At 42.8% G+C, this 22163-nt stretch overlaps 1 protein-coding gene and 1 long non-coding RNA gene across 3 annotated transcripts in view; one reads left to right on the top strand and one right to left on the bottom strand.

The window, feature by feature from the left end:
- Window positions 1–2447: 2447 nt before the first annotated feature.
- Window positions 2448–6661, bottom strand: LOC143843510 (uncharacterized). The gene is made up of 2 exons (XR_013233581.1): window positions 6269–6661; window positions 2448–3493 (listed from the first exon to the last, which is right to left on the bottom strand). It is a non-coding gene; the product is annotated as an uncharacterized LOC143843510 (long non-coding RNA).
- Window positions 6662–6665: 4 nt separating this feature from the next.
- XPNPEP1 (X-prolyl aminopeptidase 1) overlaps window positions 6666–22163 on the top strand; it is a 39291-nt gene continuing 23793 nt past the window's right edge. The window contains exons 1-6 of one of the 2 annotated variants that reach the window (XM_077349678.1): window positions 6666–6821; window positions 8549–8648; window positions 13473–13593; window positions 17204–17267; window positions 20826–20930; window positions 21692–21784. In XM_077349678.1, the coding sequence (XP_077205793.1) occupies window positions 13477–13593; window positions 17204–17267; window positions 20826–20930; window positions 21692–21784 (379 nt within the window). In that variant the 5' untranslated portion in view covers window positions 6666–6821; window positions 8549–8648; window positions 13473–13476. Of the gene's footprint in view, window positions 6822–7948; window positions 7973–8548; window positions 8649–13472; window positions 13594–17203; window positions 17268–20825; window positions 20931–21691; window positions 21785–22163 lie in introns of those variants that run through there. The other variant, XM_077349679.1, reaches the window with a different exon arrangement.

Genomic DNA, 22163 nt, shown 5'->3' with positions numbered 1-22163 from the left:
CAGCCCTGCTGACCTCCTCTCCCTGCAGTGGTCAGGAGCAGACTGGCAGCCATTAGATTCCCCTGGAACTCTGGTCTGTCCTGGTGAGGGCCCAATCGGAAGGCGCGAAACACCTTCCGATTGGCCCCTCCGCTTGTCCGTCCAGGGCCAAGGGGCCAATCCGGGAGTTTTGATCACGGACACAGCCCACCCCAACACCCCTTACTGTTTTATTAAGAGGGAACAGATGTCACTGTAATTGTAGCCCTATGTAAAGAGCATTTGGATGCCCAACCCATCAATGGATACATTCCTGCCTGCATTATTAATATAAATATTTACTTGCCAGGTCAGAAAAGTTAAGAACTGCAGGCATGGTATGTAATACTTTGATGTCAGGGCAAGAGATGTCCAGAGGTGGTTTGCCATTGCTTGTCTCTATGCTGCAACCCTGAACTTTCTTGAAGGTCTCCCATCCGTGTACTAACTAGGGTTGACTGTTTAGTTTCCAAGATCTGATACAATTTCTATCTTTTTCCTAACAATGTAACCATAATGTTCACATTTTCAGTTCATTTGAGCCTCAATTGAGCCTGCTGATGAATTATAGTTTGCACATTTTTAATACTTGATTTGGTTGTGACTAAGGAAAATGAGGGAGGGACAACACTTTTTTTAAGGCATCAATGGATCTAACCTTTCAACCAAAGCTGTAAAATTGCTTTACATGCGCTGCTGACTTGATAGATGAAGGGAAATTCCTCCCAGATTCAACATGTTTAGCATTAAAACTATGCAGATTGTCTGCTGGGGACTATTGCAGGCCATATGATTAGATTATTCCACAAGATACATTGCAGGTCCTATGGGTAACTACAGACGGTAGTGAACTTACACTAACCTGGAAGCAATTACCCCCTCCCGCACCAAAAAGAGCTACACACACACACATTAAATCTACACCACAAATCCTCTTGCCTTCAGTCCTTGTAGTACTCTGCAGTTTTGTAGCAGTGGTCATCTCTTTCACTTCTCTATAGCAAATGGTGTGTTTTCAATGGGCTAAATAAAAAAAAACACATGTGAAAATTTGCTCAAGGCTACACTTGAGGGAGCACTTGGGTAAGATCAGATTATACAGTAATTACTCTTGTCATTTTGAGGCTGCGTGGATTTGTGTACATGTGTTGGGAGGTCTGAAACTGAAATTTTTTAAAAGAGCTGATTGTGTGATATCTGCTGAGGAAAGCAATTTGTTTTTTTGGCATTTTTTGGAAAATGGGACGAACAGAGAGAGAAATTTGGCAGTATCTCAAAGAGAGATACAATTGTTGATCGCTTCCTTATGTGTGTCCACAGAATGTTTGGAGTAATTTCTCACGACTCCAAGCTTAACCAGGATCAAAGAGCTGGTTCGAACACATTCTTGCTTGCAGGCAAGTGAGCAAGAATGTATTCCCCGGCCATATCACGAGTGTCTTTCGAATGACCTTTTAGTTTCAAAAATGTTTTGCTTTGTAGCACAGTAGGTTGTTTAAGAAATTAGTCCAAAACTACCTCTGGATCCAGATGAATATTTATTTAGCTGTGTAAAATGGGGGAGGGGAGCCCTGTATGACTTCCCATGCTCCTTTGAGGAAGGACAGGATGCAAATATAATAAAGGAGAAGTTTCACATGTTATGCTGCATAATATTGTAAAATCTCTGAAGAAGTTGTCAAACTTGCTGAAATAGTTGTTCAAAAACAGAGTTCCCATGGTTCAGTAGGAAGGGTCCCAGTGTGGGAATGTGATTGCCCTATCTGGATGGGGTGCAACTATCAGTGGCACAATCAGCCAGGAACCTGGGTGTGACCTTTGCCACCTTCCCTCTTCATGGAGGAACAGGTCACAAGCATAGCGCAACAAGCTAAGCTACAAGTGTCCTCTCTGGCCCCAGAACACCTAGCCACAGTGATCCATGCAATCGTCACCTCTAAAATAGACTTCACAGAGACAACACAGGGTGACTCCTGACCAGCCACCCATTAACCAAGCTTATACCCACAGTTAAGTAGTTAAGGTTTCACATTATGTTATCTAATATTATAATATTGTTGTATTCATACTGTTAAAGTCTTAATTATTATTTTTTCTGTATTGTACCAGCACTCCTACTGTAAACCACCCTGAGCTGCAAGGGAGGACGATATAGAAATGTAACAATAAATAAATATGGTTGCCAACCTTATATGAAAGATCTATCTGGTATGGTTAGCAACTACTGCCCCCCTCAAAATATGCCTGGACATTTGCCTAGTGGCTGGAAACAGTTTGAGATAAGGATGGATTTTAAATTGCTTGCTCTTTTTGGCTGCCAAGGAGAGGGGTAAATTGGTGACTGGAGTAGATCATAAATACCTCTGTATGTAAATGATCATTTATGCAGATATTGAGAGAAGCACAACAAAATTTGAGTCCAATGGCAGTTTTAAGACCAACAAAGATTTATTCAAGGTACACTTTCTCAGACAATGGAACAAGGATCATAAGAGTACAGCTATAAGGAGAAAGTAAATTAGTAGCAAATTAGTAAACAACATCACACCATCCAAAATATACTGTATGATAATTCCTGTTAGAAAAGCAGTTCAGTCCTTTGGGTCATTAAAAGAGACTTGCTGCTAGCCCCATCCATCTAGGGTTGTGCGTACCGGTGTCCGAATCAGCCATTCCAGGCCAACGCAGCCAGCGCTGCACCACAGGGGGGGAGGGGAGACACGGGTGCCAGTGCATAACTCGGCGTACACACGCAGGCGCGGAGCTCGTGCCTGTGTGTGCGCACTGAGTTATGTACTAGCGCCCGCACTTCCCCTCACCTCCGTAGTGCTGGCTGCATCAGCCTGGAACGTCCGATTCAGACACCGCCACACACAACCCTAAATTCTCCACCCAAGCATGGAAATATCTCGACAAGTGCTAAGCCGTGCTGAATCTGCTGTCCTGTCGTGAGACCAGAGAGATTCTAAATTACATTACATACTTACATCGCATACTTCGATTCTGTGAAGGCAAAGGGGTGGCAGGTTACAGTGGATGAACGATAGGGTTGTGAGTGTCCTGCATAGAGCAGAGGGTTGGACTAGGTGACCCATGAGGTCCCTTCCACTCTATTATTCTATGATTCTATGATCACATTACAGTCTCATTGTCCAAAATAAAAAAGAGGGGATTGTAAGTAATGTAGATATAAGAGTTGAATGAGGTTATCATACATAGTGAAACTAAAAAAACCTAAGTCTTTGTTGAATCTTAGGGATTCCATTGTTCTGAGTGTTGTAATAACTTGGCATCTCTGTATTCTCCCTTTCCAGTCAGTTCTTTAAATTTCCTTGCAATAAAACAGCTACTTTGAGGTCCTTCAATGAATGCTCTGGAAAGATGAAGTGTTCCCCTACAGATTTCTCAGTCCTGTGATTTTTTATGTCAGACTTGTGTCCATTCATTCTTTGATGGAGGGTTTGATCCATTTGCCCTATGTAGAGAACAGAGGAACATTGTTGGCATTTAATGGCATATACAATGTTAGAAAATGAGCATGTGAATAAGCCTTATGTTGTTAGGTCCAGTGATTGTGTTATTGGAGTGTATGTGGCAGCAAGTGTTTGTTGCAAGCTCTGGTACCAGTGTCCATGTTCAAATTAGATGTATTGTTGTGTGAGAGAAATTGTTTGAGACTGGGGTGTGTGTGTGTCTGTGTGCATGAAAAGGTTTGCCCCCTAGTACTTGGGAAAGAGAACTGTCATTTTCCAGTAGAGGTTGTAAATCATTGATGATGTGCTGAACTGTCTTGAATTGAGAGCTATATGTAACCACTAGTAGTGCTCTGTTATTGTCTCTTTTGGGCCTGTCTTCCAGCAGGTTTTCTCTGGGTAGCCTTCTGGCTTTGTCAGTTGGTTTCTTGACCTCATTGGGTGGGTACTTAAGTTTCAGAAAGGTTTGTTGTAAACCCTTCAGGTGAGAATCTCTGTCCGTGGGATTGGAGCAGGTGCAGTTGTAGAGTCTATCTGTACACAATGGATTGTTTGATATGTTTAGGTTAGGAGCTGGAGACATGCAAGTATGTTCGTTGGTCGGCAGGCATTCATTATTTATTTTTACAGTAGGGTCCAACAAATGTATTTCTTGCTTCGGCTGGTTGATGGTGGGGTGAAAATTATTGAGGGAAGCAGTTATTTAAAATTAAAAGTCATCTTTAGATCCCTGAGATCTTAATAACTTTTACCCACTATCAAATTTATATTTCTTAGGTCATGGCACTAAAACTGCTTTATTCACCCTGCCTACTCCATGCAGTTGACAGAGAGGGTATTCCTTTGGTGTCTTTGGATGTCTTGATACACTTGATAGATGTGAGAATGGTATCTTTCTAGGATGACTGGCTGTAATTGGTTTGAGGGGCACTGTTTTGCAATGACTCTTTTCTGATTCTGATAATTTAGAATATTATGCTGAAGAACTGCTGCTGTACTGGGTGGCTTTTGGGATACCAAAGGGTTCTATTTTGCCCGCCATGTTTTTTAGCATCCTTGTGAAACTGGGGTTGATCTCATCCAGAGATTTGGGATAAAGTGTCATCAGTATGCCAATGACACAGAACTCCATCTTTCCTTTCAATTTAATTCCAGAAAGCCTGCAGAAACCCTGAAACAGTGCAGAGAACAGTGTAGAGAAACAAAGAGAAACTTAATCCAGACAAAACCAAAGTGATTTAGGTCAGGGAGGTAGTAGTCAGGTGACAGCCTATATTGATGTAGAAGTCTCCCTAATGGAAGTGGTTGCATCTTGGGGTGCTCCTGGGCCCTACCCCATTGTTTAAAAAATTGGTAGCAGAGGTAGGCAGAAGTGTCTTTTTGAAGCTTAGGTTGTTTTATTATTATTATTATTGGAAACAGCAGACCTTGGTGGTGTTGGCTTCATTATGCCCTGGTAGAGAGCCAGTTTGGTGTAGTGGTTAGGAGTGCGGACTTCTAATCTGGCATGCCGGGTTCGATTCTGCGCTCCCCCACATGCAACCAGCTGGGTGACCTTGGGCTCGCCACGGCACTGATAAAGCTGTTCTGACCGAGCAGTGATATCAGGGCTCTCTCAGCCTCACCCACCTCACAGGGTGTCTGTTGTGGGGAGAGGAATGGGAAGGCAACTGTAAGCCGCTTTGAGCCTCCTGCAGGTAGGGAAAGGCGGCATAAAAGAACCAACTCTTCTTCTTCTTCTAACATCATGACATAGTTTACAGGGGCCTGCCTTTGAAAGTGGTTCAGATACAAATTTTATTAAAGCCGCTATAGTCAAATAACAAATATAAGTACTTGTGTAACTTCAAAATCAAAGAGTACGACAGTCACATACAATATATTCTAGATCAGGGGTAGTCAAACTGCGGCCCTCCAGATGTCCATGGACTACAATTCCCAGGAGCCCCCTGCCAGCGTTCGCTGGCAGGGGACTCCTGGGAATTGTAGTCCACGGACATCTGGAGGGCCGCAGTTTGACTACCCCTGTTCTAGATAATTCACCAGATAGCAGATGCTAATAATAATGAAATCCACAAGCTAAGTTTAAACATTTCAATTTGCTTCAAAAACATCAAACACATGGCCCAATTGTTAACATACAGTATGATGGTGATGGTTTTATTTCATTTCAGTTTAAAAATCATATGAATTAATGAGGATCTGTTTAAAATCATTTAGCTGACTTTTTATTTACACCCCTTTGAATTTGGTCTGGGAATAGACTGGGAATACCAAAGATAATTTATTTTTGATTTCTCTATTTATTGGTTTTATATACCACTGCCTCCCTGAAGAGTTATATACCACTGCTTCCCTGAAGAGTTGGTAGTTTACAATGTAACATATAAAATTACAATTACAATAACAGTAATAAATTAAAATACCATTAACACAATTCAAATTAAATGCTCCATTGTGCTCGCGGATGTTCTACTAGTTTGCCTGCACGGTTTGATGTTTTAATCCTAGTTCTGTATGTGTGTGAGTGTGACACAGAGATGACTAAAGTACGATAAAAATGTAGTACAGGCCCCTGCCTGTCACATTCCAGATCAGCAGCCCTAAATTGGTCTAAACCCGCATATACTACCCTGAAGTTCTTGCAGCAAAAATATAAAAAGTGTTACTTTAAATAATAATACGCACTTCCCTTTATTTTTCATTTGCAGTTAACAGCCCTCTTAAAGAATCCCCACTTTCCACCTCCTATCCGTCTTGAGCCAATTATTACTTACATCACATTTAAAATATTGTTTCAGAAATTAGGGCTTCGCCTTGTTAATCGGACAGGCAGGAATCCAACCGTGGTAGCATTTTACTGCACGACGACTCAATGCTGACGGAAATTCCACCAGTTAAATCTCAGCCTGTTGCATCGCTGAGAAAGATGCGCGTGTCCTGCTAGGGAAAGGAGGACTTGAACGAAATCATTTGGCATTGAAAAGCAGCCTGTATTTCCTGTTTCTTTAGCGGCCGCTTGCTTAAACACAATCCGCTAAGAAGAAGGAGGAAACAAACCCAGAGCCCCTTGAAGAAGAGCCGCGGTTACTATCGCTCGGCACACTCTCCAAGGAGAGCGCCTCGCGTGCCTGGTGCTTTAAAGACTATGAATGGGAACCGCGCTGACGTCTCGCAGCGGCCCTGCTAAGGAGGCTCTAGTCTAGTGAGCTCATCTCCCCTCTGAAACTCCGCCCCTCTCTCAGCCTCGGTGGCTCACGGGGGTTGAGACGTCAGCTTTACATGGCAGCCTCCAGGAAGCGTTGAAGTGAGGCAGGCAGGCAGGATCAGGTGAGCCATAGAAAGGTCTCTCGTTGAGTGGCGGAGTTGGGACTAACGGGATTGCATGCACGTGTGAACCCGTTGGGAGGGTCATACTAGACGGCCTTGGCTTCCCTGGGAGAAAGAGGATACAATTGTAGGCTGCTAAACTAAACAATGGTCGCCGGGTGTATTTGCTGGAAGATTTCTAAATGGCCCATTTATGCTAGCTGAGCCAAAAGATTCAGGTTTCCATATATATATAAAATAAATTGTGCTTTGTAATGCTTCAGGATGGAAATCAGTGGCAGTGTCTTAGCTTTCATTCTTAAGCAAGATAGCTTGGTGTCCGAGGGTGTGCAGATATAAGAATCCTGACTCTTGTGCAACAGTCTGATTCTGTGGGTGTTGATTTAGAAGTGCATTGGGTGTTGGAAGTATGCAAGGGAAAGTTGTAAACAGCTGTTGTGAGTTATTGCTTCATTTCTGATTCTTACAGAAATGACATTTTAGATTGGGCCAAATAGTTATTAATTATTGGAAATGAAACTGCTGGACCAACATGTCTTGTTCAAGTAAATTTTATGCCAATATGGTGAAGGAACATGACAACTGGAGCTAGCCATTAACAACCAGGGTTATAAAAACAGTGGGTAACCATTAGCACCCTATAAATATCCATGAAACATACCTGAGACCAGAAGCTGACCATGAAACAACTAAAAATATGAAAGCCTGTAGATACATGTCTGGGTTAAAAGAAATGTTTTGATGGGGTGCCTGAAAGACAGTAAGGTGCCAGACAGGGACAGGGCATAACAAAGTGATGTGCTGCCTCTGGAAAGGTGCTGTCTCTATTTGCCACAAGTGGTACCTTGGGGAGAGGGCATACAGCGTGTGAGGCAGTTCTTAACTGATGGCTTAGACAGTGTGGGAGAAAGTGGTCCATCATTTATGTCCACCTTTGTCCCCAATGGGAACCAAAATGGGAACAACCCTGTGAGGTCAGACTGAGAGCATGCCACGGGCCCAAAGTCTAGCCAACTTCTGTCAGACTGGAGATGTCTCCCCGATCCTACTCTCCAGCTTCTCCACTTCTGGAATTTTGTAAATTCACAAGCTGCTTGTTCACAGATGGTAATTTGGCTTGCACACTTGGTGTGATAAGAATTTTGGCTGCCGTAAGTACATAAGTTCTAGACTGATTCATGATGAGCTTTGTTCACAGAACTCTCAAGGAAGCCAAGAAGGGCAGTTTTAGATCACGTTAAAGAATATCTGACTATTAGTCTCATTATATTTCTTTATTTCACTGCAGTGCCACTACATGTGCATAAAATCAGCTACCAATTGTAAATCGCTGAGTATCATATTGAGCATGATAAACAGTCAGATCATTAATTCTCTTTCTATCTACCAGTTAAAGTAAATAGTTAGGGTCCTTATTTATAACATTCCTATCTTATTGGAAACTGAATGCTGGTTCTGAGAGATTAATATTTTACTTAATAACAACCCTTGTGAGGCAGTAGATGGGGGTTTATTAAGAGCAATGTGTCGTGGGGCTCCATGGCTTAATAGCAGTTTGAACTCAGGTTGTCTGATCCAAGTCCAGCCCTCAGTCCCTCACATCTACTGTTGTGAAATGGAACAATCCTATCACACTAGCAATCTTTGTTTTGTGCTTTGTCATTACGGGAAGAGAAGGTTATTGTGGCCAAAGTCTCTTTTGAAGTTTTTACCCTTTGCTTTTTCAGGCACTGCTGAGTTAATCAAGAACGAGCTCTGAGCTGGATGGTATTTGTGCTATCAAAGGCCAGAAAACCAAGGGGTTGAAGAGAAGATCACGGAGGGCAGGTACAGTTCTAGAGGCACAAACTGAATTTGGCCTTTTTATGCTGATGAGAAAATTAGTTTAATTTTGGATTCAAATACCAAAGGGGTATATGAAAGCAGGAGAGTTATGAAATCTACTGCCCTGTTATAATTAGGGCTGCTAGAGTGACCAAGATAATTTCTACCCTTGGAGAGTACAGTGGAATTAGCCTTAATGACCACCCAAGGATAATGGAAGGGAGGGAAAGAGTTGCCCTTTTGCACTACTCTGCAGAAAGTCAGAGACATCATCTGAAGTTTATGCTGAGCATTGGGGAACTCTGTAGGCCTCTGAAGGAAGAAATGGCATAGAAAAATTATTCATTTAAGCAAAAAAAACAATGGAAAATAATAAATGGGAACTTGCAAAGGGTTGCAGGAGGCATCTCATTTATAAAAGCCACCATAATTTCTCCCCTTTTCTTGCTTCTCTTCTAGGGTTGCCAACCTTTAAGCAGGGGATTGTAGATCTCCTGGAATCACAACTGATCTCCCAGCTACAGAGATCAGTTCCCCTTAGGTTGCCAGATTGAGGCTGGATGCCTGGAGAATTGGAGGGTGGGGATGGAGCCTTGGGAGAGCAAGATTTGGGGAAGGAAGCAACCTCAGCAGGGTATAATGCCATAAAGTCCATCTACCAAAGCAGCCATTTTTTTCAGGGCAGCTGGTGCCTGTAATCTGGGAAGCAGCTGTAATCCTGGGTGATCTCCAGCCTTCATCTGGATGTCGTCAGCCCTAGTACCCCTGGAGGAAATCGATACTTTGAAGCAGGGGTAGTCAACCTGTGGTCCTCCAGATGTCCATGGACTACAAAGCAAGTTGACTACCCCTGCTTTGAAGTATGGAGTCTATGGCATTATACGCCTTTGAGGTCCCTCCCTTCCTCAAACTTCCCCATCTCCCATTTTTTTTTTAGGAATTTCCTAATCTCTATCTCCTCTTGGCAATCCTCATGTCCTCTCCCTGCCTCATTCGCACCTTCTCAGCCATTCACCCATGGCTGCCTTTTGCCTGCCTCCCATCTTCAGCTATTTTAATTCACTTTTTAATACCCTATCTTTCTCCACAGTGGGAACCAAAGTAGCTTATATGATTCTCCTCTCCTTTTATCCACACACAAGCCTGTAGATTAGGTTGAATGTATGTGATTGGTCCACAGCATGATGTGCTTGCAACCTGGGTCTCGCAGACTCAGTCTGAAGCTCTGACTGCTGCCTCACACTTGCTTTCATAGGGTAGCTGCTGTTAAACAGCAGCAAGCAGTCAGGCCTACTTGAGTTATGCAAGTCAAGTGGCATCAAGTCACTCAGAAATTGCTGCTAGGCCTAGGGTGGCCAGCATCCTGGTGGAACCTGGAGGCCCCCCAGCATTACAACTAAAGTCCAGACTGACCCCTGGACAAAATGGCTGCTTTGGAGGATGGTCTCTGTGGCATTATACTGTACTGGAGCCTCTCCCCTGACTAAACCCTGCACTCCTCAGACTTTATCATAACATCTTCAGGAATTACCCAATCCTAGCCAGGTTCCAATGAATTTTCCCTCAAAGTCCAAAATGGGGCTGGAAATGGCCCTCCCCTCCTCCTGCCTTTTTCTGATAGAGCCAAGCATGGAATACTGTGGTTTGCCTAGCAACAGCCACTAAGGGGATCAGTTTTTTGAAGCTGTAGGTGCTCCTCTGGTAATTTTTGGATTTCTTAAGCTGCCCAGTGTTTTGGGGGTGGGATTTTCCTGCAAACCTAGGGTCCTTTTCAGATTTGAGATTCAGATCTCTGAGTCCTGTTTTTGTGCCACAAACACATTTATTGACCAAGTTCTGTGATCTTAATACGATTTGGATAGCATGTTTGACACTCAATATTAAATATTGAGCTTTGGCTGCCAGAAGCACTTTCCACTTCATTAGCAAATCAATAGCTGGGGAAGACACTGGACTAGAGTCTGGAAGTCAAGTCCATCAGCTGTTGAACGTTAAGCTTCAATGGCGTCCTCAGGAAGCATAGATGAACATTCCAAGGAAGTAGTGGATACGTTTCACAAGGGGCTGCAGCAAGGCCAGAGAACACTTGATAACTATACAAACAATGCATTTATCATGCTCTAAAGAGGTTTCAGTTTCTTGGGAGGAGTTTTCTAGAAGCATGGTTTTTCCATCTCAGTTTTACAGCAAAAAACTGCACTGGCTAAGCTTCATACTTCAAGCCCTTTTTGGAACACGACAGATGAGATGTACCCAATTAGAAGACTGATCTCCTGGCTGCTATGTTGAAAAACTGACTTGGTGCCAGTTTTATCAAAGTGAAGTCCGGCATGAGGTTCATTGCACATACTAGGCTTTTCCCAGTCCTTTCAAAAGGTTAATTGTTATAGTTAAATGTACATCCCCCACTGAGTTCTGAATGTCAAATTAATTGTGCTGATGAGACTGTGGGTTGTTTTGAAAGTGTGCCTGCATGGTTTGTTCATCTGTTATTCAGTCATTTTAGTACTGTAGGGGGACTAATACAACTTCAGTCCTCCAAGGCAAAGGAGTCTTTTTGAGATGATCAGTTGGAATCAAAGCCTGCCAATGAAATCCTGAGTTAGAGTTATAGAGGTTTATTTACATTGTACTAAACCTTTGTTTCTTTCTAAGCTTGCTAAGACTACAGTTCCTAAATGGGGTGTTGAGAACACTTTCGGAAACCAATGTAACAAAAAAGGTTAAGAAGGCTTGCCAGATGGAATATTAAAAATGATGTGCAGTTATAGAGTTATGTTGTGGGAAGCAGAACATGTGGTGACTGGAAAGAAAGAGCATGTGTCATCTAGAAGAAGAAGAAGAAGAATTGGTTATATGCCATTTTTCTCTATCCGAAGAAGGCTCAAAGTGGCTTACAGTCGCCTTCCCATTCGTCTCCCCACAAGAAGACACCCTGTGGGGTGGGTGAGGCTGAGAGAGCACTGATATCACTGTCCGGTCAGAACAGTTTTATCAGTGCAGTGGCGAGCCCAAGGTCACCCAGCTGGTTGCATGTGGGGGAGTGCAGAATCGAACCTGGCATGCCAGATTAGAAGTCCGCACTCCTAACCACTACACCAAACTGGTTCTAGATAGGGGCCACCAGATAGGCCCAGAGGTGGATATTCTGGTGAAGAGCATCTTGTAAAAAGAAGAAGAAGAAGGGCACTGCTGTACAACCTGACTATGTATGAGTGCTGTTCGACTTTTTTGCTGCATGATAATTCATCTGTCATTCAAGTGAATTTGAAGACCGCTAGCTTTTGTCACCTGACCATTAGTCAAAAACAATGTCCCGATCACAGAACTTTTAATGCCTAAAATAGCTTGTTTATATATTTTAAACATAATTGTATTCCAGGTATCATGTTTCACTAACGGTTTCAAGTGAAGCATTGAGTCAAGGAGAATTAGTTCTAGTTTCAAAAGCTTAATTTTCCTTTAACAGAGAAAGTTTTACAGCTGTGGAGGAGGAAGGAAATTTAAGGGAAAATACTTTCAAACCTGAACTACTTTTCCTGATTAAATAATATAACATTATTTATAACTAGTTAGAGTATAAAATTATAGTATTTGGCATACCTGTGGATTTTAAAAATATAAATGTCTTCATTTTCTCTAAGAAGAACTGCATGTATATAGTATTTGAGAAGGAGTTGCACTTTGTGCTATATTACCATATACATCTTTAATTTTTGCTGTCTGGCACTTAGGAAGAAATAAAAGCTATAGTAAACAGAAGTATATTTGATAGAAGACACCTACAGAATTATCATTATCTAACATTGTGGATTGTCTTACATAAAGATTTTTATATTACACATTTTGAATAACCTTTTCTGTCATTTGGTTCTTTACAGAAGGAAAATACTCATAGGTTTTGTTTCCAGTGTTCCACCAGATTTCCCAATTTTTCCATTAGAATAATAGAAAAAGTTCACAGACTTTTTCATACTCTGCATTCTGAGTGTGAAAATCCTTGACAGAACTTGACAAATCCCAGACAACCAGACTGCCTAGAAATTTCATTGTGGCAGTTCCTGTTGGAAGTGCAAACACTGGATGAATGTATTTCAAACCTTACTTTCTAACATGCTCTTCTTTTCCTGATTAAACAACATACATTATTTATAACTACTTGCTTTCTGCACTGCCTCCAATATCAAGTATATGGAGATTTTCAGAACAAAAATGTAATTGTGAACTGTTGGGCTATTGTAATGTTATGGGTTAGCTTTACAGAGGTTGAAGGCTGAAAAATGAATCTGGTTATGAAATTTTGGGTTGACTTCTACAGCTAAAGAAATTTGGTCAAGGCGTACCTTCAGATGCATTGCCTCATTTTTAGTTTGAGACTGTGTTACTATGCTAGTCATTTGCTCTAAAAGCAACGGTCCTATTGAGCCTCTGGAAAGTAGTGACATGGTCCTGCTCCATGTTTAAAAGCAGCAGCAGCTTGTGAAGTTTCTTCTTTTTCAGTATTCTAGTCCTTCTCTAGTGCTTACAAGCCTTTTTAAACAATCTCCCACTGCTTCTCTTACACAGTACTTCCTCCAGTCTGTCATCCTTCCCCTGCCAAACAATTCAAAATTCTGAATGCAAGGTCTGTAAGTGTTTATATTGGAAGCACAGTATGTGCCTAGCAGAGGCCAGTCAAACCCGAAGCACAATAGGATATGGAATTAGAGAAGCATGTATTTCCAGCAATTTCACTTGCAAAGAACTTTAGATTTCCTGTTGGAATTTGTAATAATTTGGGTGCAAAATTCACAGGCGTATAACTAAGTTTTCTTTTTATCCCCGTAGGAATATGGCTCCGAAGATTACTACAGAATTGCTTAAACAGCTGCGGCAGGCAATGAAAAATTCCAAATATGTGCCAGAGCCAATCCAGGCCTACATTGTGCCCTCTGGAGATGCACATCAGGTATGGGATTTGGTAGAATTGTCTTTTGCAAATGGGAATGTCAGCCTTTGATTATTCTATGAAAGTATGCCAAAATAACTGATTACAACCTAAGAATGTCTTTCTAAGGAGACATGAGCAGATGGCATCTTCCTGAGCTTTTGGGTCCTGCATGAGAAGACGCTTAAAATTTCAGGTGACAGTTTCAAAGTAGGGCACAATTACTAGTTTTCCCACCCGTCCTTACCAACTTGTCTGTAAGGAATTTCAGTCAGGGGTCAATGGCGAGGTCCTTTCTGGGAACCCAGTGCCGAGCCTGATTTGGATCAGGACTGTACAGCGTGGGGAGAAGGGGCATCAGCCTTCACCCCTATGCTATTTTTTCAGCCTTCACCCCTGTGCTATTTTTCAGGTCCATAGCAGCCTAGAAGGGGTTCTGTTTGTCTACTGGGGAAACCTATCTGTACCCCATAAGAACATATGCAGCTTGCAGCTGGACTGTATTGGATTAGACCAGGAAAGTGCTACGGCATAGACAGCTTAAGTAACTTCTCCCCATATGCTATGCTTCTAGTCAAATTTGGGCCCTTGCCTGCTTGGGAAATGAGTTCCCAGTGGGGCACTTGGAGCTAATGAGAATAATGTTAGCTGCTTTGGGTCCCCATTGCGGAGAAAGGCAAGGTATAAGTAAATAATACATACAGCTGATTTAGAGCAATAAAAGAAAGGTGGAAAGAAGGAATCATGTGAGGGTATATAGGCAGCCAGGAGAGGGGGGGAATGTAAATTGTGTGAGGAGGTAGGGATGCGGGTTAAAGTGAGGTGTCCCCTACAAGTTCTTGCAGGTTTCCTGCTGCACAACTGGGCCTGGCTGGCAGCCAGCACCATGTAATTAGGCCCAGCATGGATCTGTGGCTGGAACCACAGTCTCTCCTGGGAGAAGGAAGGAAGATAAACTTAAGACAGGAGGTAGGAGGTAGATGAAGGCTGGTTAGTGAGATTGAGAGAAAGAAGCTGAAAAGGGGGGGGTATAGGAAGGAAAAGAAATACAATTGTTTGTCAAGAGAAGGTGAAATTCACACACAAACACACAGGCAATGCTTTGTGAGTCTCCCACTTGGAAGACCTTAAATACTTTCAGAATGGACACAAAATGACATATTAAGTTTTCCATGTTAATTTGGGAACTGGACTAGTCATGGTATGTGCAAGTGACCAATTCCCCTCTCCCCTTCCAATTTCTGCAATCACTGTGAAAGGTATCCCATATGCCATGTTTAGCTCCCCAAAGCCTGTGAAAAAGTCACTGTGGTGCAGTAAATAAAGAACTACCAGCGGAAGCACCTAGAGGGAATGCAATCTTGCTGTTCTGATGCTATTACATAGCTGGTATTCTTGGCATTGTCATCTCTACAATGTCGTATGTAGAGTAGAGTGTTGTGTTAGGGCCTCGAGCCTTTTGTCTTGTCCTGTAGGCAAACCCTGCACATTTATTCTGCTCTTCGTTGTTGTAGGTGAGAGGTTCTTTTGAAATGGTACATGTTCCTCTCTTCTTGCCTGGGGGCGCTTCTCTGTTGCTCTGGTTACCCCTGATATGCTTCTAACCTGTGCCTGTTGAATGTAGAAATATGACCTGCAGGATTGTTTGTGTTTGGTTGGGGAATGCAGCCATGCTTGTGCCGTGCTTTCTTGCTGGGCGGGTTTATCAGGTTTATTCTGGGCAGAGAGCTGAATGGATGTAAACAATGAAACCGGCTTACTAGATTCGTTTACCTGCTGTGATTTCAGCAAAACTGTGACTCTTATTTGTTCCAGCCACTGTGGCTGTTATAGATTACACACTTTTGTTAGCAAGGAGTCCTTTATCAAGGTTGCTGGATTACGGTGGCTCCAGGCAGGAGTTTGCGGGAACTTGCATTTCATGCATGTCTGATTTTTATTTTTTAAAGCTGCTCTAGATTAGGCTGTCAAAACATCTGATGTAAAGTAGGCAGATTTGCATGTGGCTGAATAATTTAAAGTCAAAGGAGAGGAGGGATATGATAATGATTTTCATCTCCAAAGTTGTACTTTTTGCATTGGAAGTTACATTTGCACCAGTGCTAATCTGGGCTAATGCTCAGCAACAGGTTCGTCTTAAAGTTTAAAAGTTTGATTGAGGTTTGCAGTCCTTGGTTTAGGGAACCTGATTAGCTTTGGAAGTGGTTGATAATATTGCTGCAGAAGTAATGCTTAACCATGATTAAAGGCCAACAAGGGAGGGAAGTGAAGAATTTGTGTCGGAAAGCATAGTAAGAAAGAGAAGGATGCTGCTTGAATTCTTTAGGCTAGGAGTAGTCAAACTGTGGCCCTCCAGATGTCCATGGACTACAATTCCTATGAGCCCTTGCCAGCGAATGCTGGCAGGGCCTCATGGGAATTGTAGTCCATGGGCATCTGGAGGGGCCGCATTTTGACTACCCCTGCTTTAGGCTGTGTACAGTGGCGGTTTAATGGGTGCCCTTTGGGTTGCTTCCTGCCTCTCTCGTTCCCCCCCCCCCTTCATCCAGGAGCTGGGGCAGTTATTACCCTTTCCATCATCTTTCTTTAGTAAAGCTGGCAACCTCAAGGTGGAACCTGCACTTTCCCTCAAAAGTACAACAGATTTTCAGACTACAGAGATCAGTTCCTCCTGGATGAAATAGCAGTTTTGAAAGGTGGCTTCTATGGTGTCACATCCTTACTGAGTTCCCTCCCCAAACCCTGCCTTCCTCGGACCCTCAAATCTCCAAGGATTTACTAATCCAGCATTAGCAAATTTAATTCTTAGGTATCTTGGAAACCATGCATACCCAATAAGACTTCCCAGACTCTCATGTCTTGTGTGGGCAGTGAACACAGCAGTGATGAGAGAATGAGAGGGGCAGGATGTGAGAAACATGGGTGTGAGAGGGTGTTGGAGGCTATTGCACCCCAATATCTGCTTCTTGGGATAATTGCCTCAGTATAGAGCCAGATTTTGAATTCTGCCAATCTGTAGACTCGATGAACATGAGGGCCACAAAGATACTTTTTCAAAGCAATTTCCCCCCTTGTTAGATGCCGTGACTTCCTCGTCTTGGTTTATATTGAGTTTAAACTTTTAACAGTAGTTGAAATTCTGAATGGAAACCTTTTAGGGGAAGTAGGCTTTCAAGCATTTCTTGTAAAATCTAGTTTCAGTTAGCCCATTTACACAGTTAAAGCACCCCAGATTTCAAATTCTGAGATCAGAAGATAACTGGGGGGTTCCATCTGTTCATGCTGCAACATCAAAAGGCAGATTTGTTTTGTTGGTCAGTTTTGCACCTAGGAAATAAACATGAGCGCTCTCAGGGACATGTTTGAGGAAAGTAACTGTCAGTTTACAACAAACATGCATTAAAATGAAGTTAATCAATAGAATTTTAAAGGTCTCGGTGGAAGAATGGTTTTCTTAACGATTCTACCAGCTTGTAATAGTCAAGATTTCCTAACTGTATCTTGTGTTTGTCTGAAAGGACATACAGTAGGATGGCAAAATTAATCTCTGTATTTATTCCAGCTGCCTCTGGTGCCCCCCTGCAGTAAATGATCAGGTTCCCTCCGCCAACCTTTGTTTTGTGTTTTCCAGAGCGAGTACATTGCGCCTTGTGACTGCCGAAGAGAGTTCATCTGTGGGTTTGATGGCTCAGCAGGTACGTTCTCAGAACTGTATTTGACACATCTAATTTGGCAGTTCTTAAGCTCCGAGTGCCAAGCTCCTCCTCAGATGATTGGAGCCCTCCATGTGAACTTTTCCGATTCCCACACCATCTAGGGAGGTGTGTTAAACGGCTATACAAAGTCCCCCTCCCCCCTTTTTCACATCCTGTCTGGATATGGTTGCTTAACACATTTTGTTTTACTACATAGAGATTATCTCAGCTGAGGAAGAAAACTGTACGGCACTGTTCATGAAGTGCAACTTAGAGTTAAAACAGATGAGAACAAACCCAGGGGGGATCTCTGTGCTGCTGAGCTGCAACATTTCAGAATGCAGATAGGGATAGAATGTTGGCATGCCCCCAACTTAAAATGGTCCCTGCACATGATAATAACCGATGGGAAAGGAGGCATTCAGAATTTTGACTCCCTGTCTCCTGTCTGAAATGATGCAGCCCAGCCATAGATATACAACACAGGAAGCATCTGTGTGCCATTTAAAACTGTCAGTAATTCCTTGTATTCATAGGAAAAGAGACTCTTGTGATGCATGTCGCAACTATATGAGCTCACGTTTTGTCTCTTTTGATATATGACAATAAAATGTGTGCATGTGACACAGCCTTGGAACGGAATTTCCACTTGCCTTCTGCATTTCCTGCAAAATCTCTCATAAACATACACACTCAAGCTCTGCTTGAAATAAATCTAACCAATCAAATCATTTTGCTTTGTGATTGTATCTTACCAGCATGTATCTTGAAAGAAATGAACATATCTGTACGACTTGCCTCAAAACCACTTTCATGTGCATGAAAAACCGTATTCCAATTAGTCCAGTTCTAAAGTTTTGCCCCCGCCCTCCTAATAAGGCACAGTTTCGGCTTGGAGTTTACAGTTCTTGGTTTCAAATGAAATAATTCGTGGAGCCTTTTAAAAGAACCTTCTGAGGCATGTGCCCACCCCTCTTATTGTGATTTTATATACTGGGATGGGGAAGTTATCAATCCCAATTAGCCAACTGGCTGAATGCAACTTTTCAAGTGGGTAAAGCTGTGAATGTCCACTGCAGGCAGAACAGATAACTGGCTGAGCCACAGACTTGATGCTTTCTGTACTATCTGTTCTACATTTGTTCGGGCAATGATATTTGCTAATATATTTTGCTGGGTGGCTTTCGTGTTGTTTTCCCAGTTTACTTTTGGAACACTGTTCAGCTTTGTAGTTTGCGTGCGGGGAAGAAGGGGAAAAGGGAGGGAAGGTTCCCCTTTCCATTACAGCATTTGTTCCAGCTGGAATGATGAGGCAAGGCCAGGGCAGTAATAAGTGTTCCCTGAAGGCCGACCCCCAGATGACCCTTCAGTGCAGTAAAAATCCTATTAACCATTTTCTTACAGTACTTGCAGTTTGCCGTTCCAGGTCCAGTGGAAAGATTGTCATTCAACAGATCAGGGGCTAGTAGATAAACAGTGTCGGTTGGCCTCTTCCAGTCTTCTTTAAAGTTTTTTTGCATCTCAGATCACTGGGTGTAGAGGGAAAATCCCTTGTTTCATCTTGCATAGGGACAAAATTTCACAGTGCTGACTGCATTAGACTTCAGCCAGGAGCCTGGGATTTCAAACTGTGTCACTGATTTACATTCAAACCATGTCACTTTACCTGTTTTTCTTTGCTTCTCTCTTTCTCCCACCACAAAATGAGAATAAGCAAGTGACTAAATAACTGTACAAGCAAGAAGCTTGTCCATGTAATGCTGTAATAGTGGGCTAATCACCAGGGACAAAATGTCCCTATTAGTCCCAGTGTCTTTGGCCCATATTATACACCTGGCATGGTATTGCCTAGAGTCATTTGCCCTTCTTTTGCAGAGTCATCATGTCACTATTTGATTTGGGTTCCATAACTGTCAGAGCTTCTTGAGCAGGCCCTCTGCTATGTTGTCTCTGCGTTCTTGCCTTTCTTCATCCACTATAATACAGGCATCCTTTTCTATAGGATTGTACAGCCTTGTTTTTTTCTTAGTAATCATCAGCAAAATGTTGAAATTATTTAACTGTAAAGTAGACTGATCTTGCAGAGAGCACGCATCCTAACTGGATACGGTTAATATTTTAGATGAATGTTTATTATAGCTCATTTTCTTCTCCCAGTAGAGGCCCAAAGCAGCTTTCATCATTCTCTCTCCTCCATTTTATCCTCACAACAGCAACCCTGTGAGATGGGTTAGGCTGAGACTGTGTGACTGGTGAGCTTCTACAGCAGAGAGAGAATTTGTAGCCAGTCCCTATTCTGTTACTTTAACCATTGTACATCACTGCTGTACCAAAAAACCCTTCGTTAAACCGATATGTGGCTGTTGCATAAATCTTGCATGCAGGGGTCCAAGAGGTTTGGTCATCATCTCTATCCCTGCCCTTGCTCAGCCTGTATACCTCCTGGAGCATTAATTATTAGCACAAGGGTGTCGCAAGTCTAGTCTGGAACCTGGAGCCAAGGGACAAGGGTATGCAGAATGATTGGCATACATGGAACCAGTAATTAATTCTAGTAATTAATTAAATCAGTTGCCCCCAGCTTCCTTTTTAAGTCATTTGCTCACAGCATACAATCAATAAAATCCATTTTAAACCAGACAGGAACTAAAGCAGCATTATATAGAGTAGGAATACCAAACCAGCCCAGAATCTTCCTCTGTCAACACTGCATCAGTCCCTTTGCAAATTAGCAGCTTGCTCAAAACGTGAGGCCTACCTACATCGAGAGGTTGCCTGCAGAATGTCTGGCAGTAGGAAGTGCCTGTCAGGCCAGTCGACTTATGGTGACTGTATGTTTTTCATGGCAAGAGACCAACAGGTGGTTTGCCACTGCCTGCTTCTGCACAGCAACCCTGGGCTTCCTTGGTGGCCAAGTACTAACCAGAGCTGACCTTCCTTAGCTTGGGCCATCTAGGTGAGGGCACCTGATGTCTCTGGGAAATAAATTCTGCCCCACTGGTACAAGCACCCCAAAATCCCCTTTCTTCCCAGTTGTGGTCTTGATTTGTCAGATCTTGGTCTTAAGAGGTATCAGAAGAGTGGCAATCCTTCTGAGATGGGACCTGAAGTCAGCTTAGTCATAGCTCATTACTGTAAATCGAGGAGACCGGGAAGGCAGGATGATAGAGAGGTTGTGCAAGCGGAATCTCTTCCAGGTGTATACAGCATGTCCCAGGTATTGTGAAGGACAAGGAGGAGTTTTAAAGGCTGAAGATGATGAGAGCTCTTGCCCTTTCTCATGTAACAAGTGGGGAGTGGTTTAAGTGGCAGAGTGAAATGGCTTCTTTCTGCTGAAGTCTTTTCAAAAGAAACTCCAGTAGTGTGGCCTTAGCGTGAAGAGAATACAACTTAATCTGATAAACACATTGTCCCTTTCAAAACAAAGTTCAAAAAGGGCCTCACATATTGGACCTTCCAGGCTACTCATGTGAACACGAACTGCTTGTTCTTTGTTGTTCATGTACACATAAAACCACATAAACCATAACCAGCTCCTTCTTCTGTGCTCACTGACAGGAACTGCCATTATAACGGAACAGGATGCAGCTATGTGGACAGATGGGCGTTACTTTCTTCAGGCTGCCCAGCAAATGGATTCCAACTGGACGCTCATGAAGATAGGCAAGCAAGAGTTTTACTGTCCTTTGTTCTACTCAAACGCTGCAGAATTTCTGAAGCTTATTGATGCGCTTATTGATGCTCTTTAATCTTTGTTGTTAAGTGGGTGAAAGGAATAGGAATAAGGATGCTTCCCCTGGCCCTCCAAAAAAAAGGAATAAACATATTTAGTGCAATAGGTATAATGTCCACCTACTAGGGTATGGGTGAGTGGGGTTGACAAAGACCTATAGGTCGCAACAAATCAGAATACTGGGCTAGATTACCAGATTTAGTATGAGGTTATTTTGTGTGTTCAGCTCTACATTCCTTCCAGAAGAAGCGGATGAAGTCGTTTGGAATGGTGCCATTCTAGACCATTCTGTCCTGCTTCATAAAGCCCAAAGTGCAGTATCATCAAACTTGCTAAAAATCTGGTATACTTCTATGAGTAAGGGAAGGAGACAGAAATACGTGCTTTGATTTTTGGTAGTGGGAGCAGATTAACTGACCCTCTTTAGTGAAAGGGTGTCTGTTATGTGTCTGTCGTGACTTTGGAACTGTGGCAACAATATTTCTTCCAGTTATGTATGTGGCTGCACTACCCTCTTTATAGTCTAGTTCTGGGTGTAGGTCTCCCCTCCCCACACATTTCAATTCAGCTTGCAGTTCATGCCTTCTGTGCTTCTTGCTTTAACCTTCGAGAGCCTTCGGGGAGGGCGGTATATAAATATAATAATAAATAAACCTCTGAAATCTGCTTTTATAATCTCTTCTCCATTCAGGTCTGAAGGACGTTCCCACACAGGAGGACTGGCTAGTGAGTGTACTTCCTCAGGGTTCCAAAGTTGGAGTCGATCCATTCATTATTCCAGCAGGTTAGTTTGTGCCTGTGCTGTCCTGTCTGTGTGAGCACTGGGCTCCCTTGTAGTACATGGGCATTTGACTTCAAAAGGAGGGGCACTATCTCTGCAACGGCTTTTAAACCCCCCCCCCCCAAAATGGGCAGGTACCGGATGTTTATCTGGGAGCACATTCACAATATCTTGGCAACTTGCTGGACAATAAGAAAACCTTGGCATAGGTAATACAAGCAGAGGGTGTCAAGTTAGGGCAACTGCAGATCCATGCTGCCCGGCATGTGAAGGCTTTAGCAAGCAGAGCTATGGCATCTCCTATTGTACTAGAGCGGCACTCCTGGTTATACTCTACTGCTCCACTTAATGACACCAGGGCAAAGTGAGAGCAGAGTTGCTA

This window comes from Paroedura picta, chromosome 8 (genome assembly GCF_049243985.1).
Source record: "Paroedura picta isolate Pp20150507F chromosome 8, Ppicta_v3.0, whole genome shotgun sequence".
NCBI classification, from domain to species: Eukaryota; Metazoa; Chordata; class Lepidosauria; order Squamata; family Gekkonidae; genus Paroedura; species Paroedura picta.
This window is presented reverse-complemented; position numbering and strand designations above follow the sequence as displayed.